Source organism: Emys orbicularis, chromosome 6 (assembly GCF_028017835.1).
Source record: "Emys orbicularis isolate rEmyOrb1 chromosome 6, rEmyOrb1.hap1, whole genome shotgun sequence".
NCBI lineage: Eukaryota > Metazoa > Chordata > Testudines > Emydidae > Emys > Emys orbicularis.
Genome location: NC_088688.1, coordinates 27,547,807 through 27,556,704, shown reverse-complemented (window position 1 = coordinate 27,556,704; position 8,898 = coordinate 27,547,807). Strand labels below are relative to the sequence as shown.

At 44.2% G+C, this 8,898-nt stretch overlaps 1 protein-coding gene across 1 annotated transcript in view; it reads left to right on the top strand.

The window, feature by feature from the left end:
• The first annotated feature begins 6,029 nt into the window (after positions 1-6,029).
• The window catches only part of LOC135880007 (rapamycin-insensitive companion of mTOR-like), a 67,534-nt gene continuing 64,665 nt past the window's right edge, over positions 6,030-8,898 (top strand). The window contains exons 1-2 of the mRNA XM_065406076.1: positions 6,030-6,096; positions 6,205-6,252. Coding sequence (XP_065262148.1) covers positions 6,048-6,096; positions 6,205-6,252 — 97 coding nt within the window. The 5' untranslated portion in view covers positions 6,030-6,047. The remainder of the gene's footprint in view (positions 6,097-6,204; positions 6,253-8,898) is intronic.

Genomic DNA, 8,898 nt, shown 5'->3' with positions numbered 1-8,898 from the left:
ATCAAAGGAGGCTATAAAGGGGGAACCCACAAGAACTAGGGCTGTCAATTAATCACAGTTAACTCATGTGATTAACTTAAAAAAATTACCCTCACTGTTAAACAATAGAACACTAATTGAAATTTATTAAATATTTTGGATATTTTTCTACAATTTCAAATATACTGATTTCTTTTACAACACAGAATACAAAGTGCTCACTTTATATTATTATTTTTTATTACAAATATTTACACTGTAAAATGATAAAAAAAATAGTATTTTTCAATTCACCTCATACAAGTACTGTAGGGCAATCTCTTTATAGTGAAAGAATAACTTACAAATATAGATTTTTTTTGTTACATAAGTGTACTCAAAAACAAAACAATGTAAAACTTTAGAGCCTATAAGTCCACACAGTCCTATTTCTTATTCAGCCAATCTTTAAGACAAACAAGTTTGTTTACATTTACGGGAGATAATGCTGCCCGCTTCTTATTAACAATGTCACCTGAAAGTGAGAACAGGCATTCGCATGGCACTTTTGTAGCCGGCGTTGCAAGGTATTTATGTGCCTGATATGCTAAACATTTGTATGCCCCTTCGTGCTTCAACCACCATTCCAGAGGTCATGCTTCCATGCTGATGATGCTCGTTAAAAAAAAATATGTTAATTAAATTTGTGACTGAACTCTTTGGGGGAGAACTGTATGTCTCCTGCTCTGTTTTACCCACATTCTGCCATATATTTCATGTTATAGCAGTCTCGGATAATGACCAAGCACATGTTTGTTTTAAGAACACTTTCACAGCAGATTTGACAAAATGCAAAGAAGGTACCAATGTGAGATTTCTAAAAATAGGTACAGCACTCTCGACTCAAGATTTAAGAATCGGAAGTGTTATCCAAAATCTGAGAGCGACAAGGTGTGAAGCTTACAGCACCCAAACCTACCTTCTGCTGGTGGCATCTGACTTCGAAAATCTACGTTCTGCTGGTGGCATCTGACTCAGATGATGAAAATGAACATGCGTCAGTTCGCTCTGCTTTGGATTGTTATCAAGCAGAACCCGTCATCAGCATGGATGCATGGCCCCTGGAATGATGGTTGAAGCCTGAAGGGACATATGAATCTTTAGCACATCTTGCGACACCGGCAACAAACAGCGCTGTGCGAACGTCTTTTCTCACTTTCAGTGACATTGTAAACAAGAAGCAGGCAACATTATCTCCTGCAAATTGTAACTAAACTTGTTAGTCTGAGTGATTGGCTGAAGTAGGACTGAGTGGACATGTAGGCTCTAAAGTTTTACATTGTTTTTTTTTTTAATGCAGTTATTTTTTATACTTAATTCTACATTTGTAAGTTCAACTTTCATGATAAAGAGATTGCACTACAGTATTTGTATTATGTGAATTAAAAAATACTATTTTTTTATTTTTTACAGTGCAAATATTTGTAATAAAAATAAATATAAATATAAAGTGAGCAGTGTACAGTGTACAGTGTACAGTGAATAAATTACAACACTTATTCTGTGTTGTAATTGAAACCAACATATTTGAAAATGTAAAAACATCCACAAATATTTAAATAAATGGTATTCTATTATTAACAGCGTGATTAATCACAATTAATTTTTTTAATCACTTGACAGCCCTAACAAGAACCAAAACAATGGCAAAGATAAAGCTCCTTGAAGAAACAAAGGCGGGGGGAACTAAGGAGGAATATCCCCTGTTTGGCTTCATCCAGGCTAGAGTAGATTATCCCCTTCCTCAGGCTGAACCTAGGATCAAAGATATAAAAAAGACCCATGTGTGTGGGCCTTTTATTGGTTTTACTCTTTGCTCTATGTGTTTTATAGCTTTGAGGAGTGAATAAATAATGCGCTGTTTTCAAGATGCCATTTCTGTGTAACTGCAAAGTTATACTGTCACAGGCTCCTGGAAGAAAACAGGTGCGAAAATCAAGTTGGGCCTATGTTGTTAATATGGTTGAAAATCAAGGGGCTGCAGCCAAGAGAGCCAGTTTAAGAGTGGTTGTACTGTATCATTCGATCTATAGTGAGGTGTTGTAATGTAGTTCTCTCAGGGGTGCACAGTGCACTCAAGAGGGACTAAGAGTCTAAGGTGCAATTGACACTGTAACCCTGACGCCTTCTCTCACATTTACAGGCTAAAGTGTGAGGTATATTGACAAAGCTGTATGAGTGAGAACTACATTGCCCCAGTTCTATGGCTAGATCAGACTTTGATATCCAGAGCTCTCAATCCCATGGTTTACAGAAGAATTAAGTTAATTTTTAAAAGTTAACAAAGAAGATGGAAGTCAATTTTAATGGTATAGTCATATTTTTTGTATCAAACATGCTTGCCAGAATCCCTGTAAAGACAAGACGATTTTCATATCAGTGCTCAGTTTACAAGCAAAAGGATTTTTTTTTAAAGATCTGCTAGTCCAGCAAGCTCAGCTTGGGCTGTGAGAGTTGTTCTGAGGTTCTTCCTATCTTATACAATTACAATAAAGGTACTGAAAGTTAAATTAGGCCTTCAGTTACATTTGTGCCATTTGTTGCCTTCAATTGATTTGCACAGGTGTGTAATTGACTGAAATTCAGTAAATAATTCTGTTGATGATGTGTGAGTAGAATACAACCTGTTGCTCATTTGATTTTTGCTGTGTTGGCTCTGCAAACCAGGGCAGCCCAGAGGATTCAGGGGGCCTGGGGCAAAGCGGGGGAGCTTGTACTCACCGGGTGGTGCTCTGAGTCTGCGGCAGCGACAGCAGCATTTCGGCGGCGGGGGGCTCTTCAGTCGCTCCGCGTCTTCGGCAGCACTGAAGGGCCCCCCGCCGCCAAAATGCCGCCGAAGACCCGGACCGCCGCTGGGTGAGGAAAGGGATTCTCGGCCAGGGCTTGCGGGGCCCCTGTGGGGCCCAGGGCAAATTGCCCCACTTGCCCCCCCCCCCCGGGGCAGCCATGCTGCAAACAGTAGTCAAAACTCATTTTAGTCACTAAAGTTAGCAGGAGGAGATGCCAGTACTGGTTGAAGATCTGATTAAAAAAAATACAGAAAGGATGATGATCTATTGAGTAAAAAGGTGCCATTTTTATATAGACACTTTTCAGAGTAAAACTGCACTTTGAGAAGTGCAGAGCTCACCTGAGGAGACTCATGCTATTATTTTAAATTTAGGTGTTCATAGTTTAATGTCGTGGCTTGTGTGCTAAGTCTTGTAAACTCTTCTTCTGTATAATAAACAGCTATTTTTCACAAATAGGTGGATTTAAAAGTCAAATGTTTAAAATATAGAGGATATTTTCTACCAGATTATAATGTTAAGGTAAGTGAAATTGTGGATGTAAACTGCTTGACATTATTCTTTTAATAATTGCATTATCTTGCTCTACTCCCTGCAAAAGTGGTAGAAAAATCACTTACAAATGCAGTTTATAGCTTGGTCCCACATAATTTATATATGAAATTAAATTAAATCTTTCCAGGCCCTATGGGCCCCACCCAAAGCCTACTGAAATCCATGTGAGCATTCATTGACTTCAATAAGCTTTGGATCAGGGTCTGCTGTTGGATGAGATTAGTCAATTAAAAAAATAAAAATTCACAGGAACAAGTCATGTCCACTGATAGAGGTTGATGGACTCTGGAGATTGAAATAAATCTTAAGTGGCTTTAGTATGGACACCAAGGCTCTGTTGAATCATTGGCAGACACTGCCTGGGGTAGATGAGATTGCTTGAGTGATTTCATTCTTCTATGTATGATCTCAAAGGGAGGTATTGGAACATTGTCTATTGACCCAAGAGCTCTCTATTTTAGGGTTCTCGAAAGTTGCATTGTCACCAGGGTAAATTTTGAAATGTTTTGTGTGGCAATGCTATTGATATGCACCTTGTCTACATTTTGTTAAACCTGGATGATCGCCACTTTTGATTTCTAGGGGTACAGTGGGAAAAAGGGCTAGGATGAGAAGAAGCACGGTGAGAGGATAGATATTGACTCTCCTGCTATTGAAGTATAGCCATAATTTCCCAAAGTTCAGAATACAGGATGCCTCTAGCCTTCCAGTTTTCCCAGGGGTGCCGGGTAGACTTCAGAGAGAGGACAATGGCTGGTAATCTGCTTAGTTAGTAGTATCAACTGCAGGTCACAAAGTTATTATCCTAACTCACGGGTTCTCAAACTGGGGGTTGGGAACCCTTAGGGAGTTGTGAGGTGATTACATGGGGGCTCACGAGCTGTCAACATCCACCCCAAACCCTGCTTTGCTGCCAGCATTTATAATAGTGTTAAAAATATTAAAAAGTGTTTTTAATTTATAAGGGGGGGGTCGCACTCAGAGGCTTGCTATTGTGAAAGGGGTCACCAGTAAAAAAGTTTGAGAGCCACTGTCCTAACTTCTTATTTGCTTGCAGATGCAATTCAAGGTGTTCACCTTGATCTATACAGCTCCATATGATTTTCTATCCTGGCTGTGTGGCTTTCTTTCCATTAGTGATCACAGCAATTAAGATCACTTGAGACCAGGGTTGTCAACCCTCCAGGATTGTCCTGGAATCTCTAGGAATTAAATATTAATCTTTAATTAAAGTTCATGTCATGTGATGAAACCGTCAGGAATACATCCAACCAAAACTGGCAACCCTACTTGTGACATTCAAGGTAGCAGAGATTGAAATATCAGGACATTGGTGTTCTTAAGTGTAGAGCCATCCACTGAGAACTTGCTTCATCTGTGATCCTTCAGAAGCAGAGTTTCCTGACCTTCAGCGCATGCTGTAAAGCACTTCTACTTATTTAGGCTTTTGCCTGAATAGGGCAGGCATGAGGGTATAGAAGGTGTGGAGTTTTTGTGATGGGAGTCAAAAAAGTAATGTCACTTGACAAACCCAAGCAACATCTTTAGATGGGGTGGCTGAACAGTTATGTAGGAAGTTAGCTTCCAGCACTGCAAGCTCTCCGAAAAAGAAGGCATTTTGCCACATATTCTACAAAGGTGTAGAATTAGATTGAAGGCAGCACAACAGGGTAAGTAGGCAGGGGCCATCTGGAGTTTTCTAAACTGTTTCTTTGAATCTGCCATTTTGGGCCTTTTCATCAACACGTTCATTTTCACCACTTAGCAGGTCAGAGGTAAAGCTGCCGGAGAAGTCTGTTAAAGTTACAAGGCTGCGAAAGTATTTTAAACAGCAGCAATCCAGTCTAGTGACTTGTTGGCAACACTGACTTTTACCAATTGTTGTGAGGCTGGGGACAGTAGGTGTTTTTAAAGCCCTAGCTCCTGGAATTCAGTGAGAATTCCAGCTCCCAATTTAAAAAAAGAAAGAAAAAGGAAAAAAAGCTGCCAGCCCTCATGGTTGCAGAGGAGCGTGAACATGTGTTTCAAGTGTACCCAGTAGACAAATCACCCCAGAAAGCACTTAACCCCCCCCCAAACATTTATATAAAAAAACCCTCACAATTTTAAGTCAAATCTCAGGATTTTTGAATGCTGGGGGTTTGCAATGTTGTGAAAGACTGAAGTGGCTGGAGGAGGGAGGGGAGCGGACAGCACACAAAGGTTTGGGAGCGAGCTAGGCGCTACAAAGAGGCCCCCAACCCTGCTGGCAAAGCTGGGGGGCCAGGGAACCCCACATCACTGAAGGCGGCTGCCCTCACGGGTAAATGATGCCAATGTGCAGAGGGTGAAGAGACCCCCCCTGCCCTGGTGGGAAAAGGGGGCAGCGAATGGAGGGAAACGCCCCCTGGAGGGTGCTGAGGGAAAGCCCCCTAGCCGGGGCGGGGCGGGGCGATGTGTGGGTGTCCTGCCCGCCTCCTCTCTAAAGGCGGGGGAGGGGAGCAGAGGGGGAGTTCAGCCAGGGCCCCTCTGGCACGCCGGGGTCATTCACCGGCGCCAGGGCCCACCGCCCGCCCCGCTCCTCGCCGCCGCGCGTTCCCGCGCCCCCTCGCGACAGGCCGGCGGGGGCCGCGGGAGTCGGCGGCGGCTCGGTCTCCACGCGAGAGAGGGCGAGGTTTCCGGTGTTGTGACTGCGGGGCCGTAAACATGGCGGTGAGCCTCCGCGCCCGCTCGCTGAGGCACCTCCGCATCCGAGGTAAGGAGCCCGGCTAGGCCCGGCGGGAGGCGCCGCTGCTGCTCCCCCGGCCCCATCACTCCCTCCCCGCCCAGGCTAACGGGCTCTCCGCTTCTCCCCCCCACACAGGTCGGAATGACAGCGGCGAGGAGAATGTCCCGCTTGATCTCAGCCGAGGTAAGCGGGGCCGGGGGGCGCCCCGTGCCGGGGGTGGGCTGGGTCGGGCCGGGCCCTGGGGAGGCCGGGCTGGGGGATCGCTGGTGCCCTAGGAGTCCAGCTCCATCGCTACCCCATGGGAGGTGGGTGAAACCCTGTCTCTAAGGCGGGACCAGGGGAGAGGGGCTGGGGCCGGGGGAGGCATGTCCCGCCCCTCCCCTCCCCTGGGCGAGGGGCTTGGGTGCGTCCCGGGGGTCCGCCAAAGCCATGGGAGGTGACTGCTCTGTGGGAAGGAGGGGCCTTGCCATAGTGATGGCGTCCCAGGTGAGAGCAGAGCTCCGGCTAGTCCGCTGTCCTGGTTGGTACTGTCGGGGGCGGGGGGCGCTAGACTTCTAGTCAGGGGATCAGTTTGTGCTTCGGTGTGTAACCAAACTGCAGTCACATAGGGATGCTATTTTCAGTCTTACAGTCTGGACAGCTGTTGCAGTGAAGGGGTGGGGTCTGGGGTGGGGGTACTGCTAGGTATGTGGAGCTCTCCTCCCCCACCTCTGTTTGTGTCGGGGGTGGGGGACGGACGGACGGGACCCGATGGGTTATTGGTAGATGTACGTTTACCTCCTTCCCCTGTAGTTGTTTTTTAGAGGCCTTTCTTCAGGGTCATTATTTACTGGCTGCTGGCTGCAGATGGGGCTGTTTACATCTTTTGAGGGTTGGACAGTTCTATTAATTTAGCCAGTACTCTAAACTCCAGTTGCCTTTCCAGAGGCTCCCTCATTACTCCCTCCAGCCCAAATCTCACCCTAAATCAACCTGCAGATCCACCTCATTTTGGCAGTGTTGTATATCAGGTTGTGCTTGGAATTGCTTCAGCATTTTCTAATGAATGATTTTGTGGCTGTGATAGATCGTATAGCCATCTCTTCCCATATGTACCTGGTTTGTTCTAGTATGATCAGTTGCAGTGCTTAAGACAAGGGCTGTCAATTATAGTTAACTCAAGTGATTAATGCAAAACCAACTAACTAGATTAAAAAAATTAATCATGATTAATCACAGTGTTAAACAATAATAGAATAACAATTTAAATTTATTATAAATATTTTTGGATTTTTTTACATTTTCAAATGTTGATTTCAATTACAACACAGAACACAAAGTGAACAGTGCTCACTTTATTTATTTTTGATTACAAATATTTGCACTGTAAAAATAAAAGAAATAGTATTTTTCAATTCACCTTAGATAAGTACTGTGGTTCAATCTCTTTATCGTGAAAGTGCAATTTACAAATGTAGAATTTTTTTGTTTTAATTTTTATTTTTACATAACTGCACTCAAAAACAAAATAATATAAAACTTTGGAGCCTACAAGTCCACTCAGTCCTGCTACTTGTTCAGCCAATTGCTAAGACAAACAAGTTTGTTTACATTTATGGGAGATAATGCTGCCAGCTTTTTATTTACAATATCACCTGAAAGTGAGAACAGGCGTTCTCTTGGCACGGTTGTAGCTGGAGTTGCAAGGTAATTATGTGCCAGATATGCTAAACATTTTTATGCCCTTTCATGCTTCTACTTGAAGATTTTCTTTTTTAAAATGCAAATATTTCTAATAAAAAATAATTAGGGCTGTCAATTGCAGTTTCGCATGTGATTAACTCAGAACACATTAATGTGTTGTTTTTTTTAATGAGCATTAATCACACACCAGGGTGCTGTGCTCAGGGGGTGCTTCTGCGTGCCTCTGGGGCATGGGTGCCCATCCTCTTGCCACCCTGCTCTACTGCTGCTCCTGTCTCCTCTCCCCCTGCGCCCCATGGAGCCATCCCTGGCCAAGCTGCTGCAGACCAGGAGCCTGCTTCCTGTCTGCTGCGCAGAGCTGGGGAGAGGGCCCCGTCCATGTTCCCAGTCATTGCTGAGCTGGGGTCGGGGAAAGGGGGAACCTGTCTGCTGCTGGTGCGGGAGTGAGTGCTACCAATAGCAGCTGCTGCTGGCTGAAAAAGTGTTCAGGCTCCTGAATACTCTGCTTAAAGAGACAGTGCGCTCCCCCACAAAAATATTTAAATAAATGGTATTGGATTATTATTAAACAGTGCGATTAAAATTTGTGATTAATTGTGACAATATTTTTAATCTTGTGATTAATTGCAGTTAATTTTTTTTATCGTTTGACACCCTACTTAAGACATATTTATTCTGGACTTCCTGTCACCATGTTATAGCTTAAAAAAACACTTCATCTCGTAATTACTGTATGTGTTAATTTGTTTCAAAGTTTACTGACGGGCTCTTGATAAACATACGTTCTTTTCTGTGGCAAAATATTACGATGCTACAAAGACACTTGCTACACATTAATACTCCTGAAGGCATTCTGAGCCAAAAAAATTAAAAATTCTGCGCACAATATTTTAAAATTCTGCAAGTTTTTTTTGTCTATTAATAAATAGGCTCCAGCATGGCAGTGGGGAGCACAGGCCACTGGCTGCACAAAGGTGGGAGATCATCCTGCAGCCTCCTCACCCGCCACCCCAGACTCAGTGATGAGGCTGCACCCAACCCTGACACAGCACAAGGCCTGGGCCTACCCCAGAAATGCGCTGGGGCCCTGCCCCTCTGTGCCAGGCACACCATGTGTGGGGCAGGCAGGCTCAACCAGGCAGGATG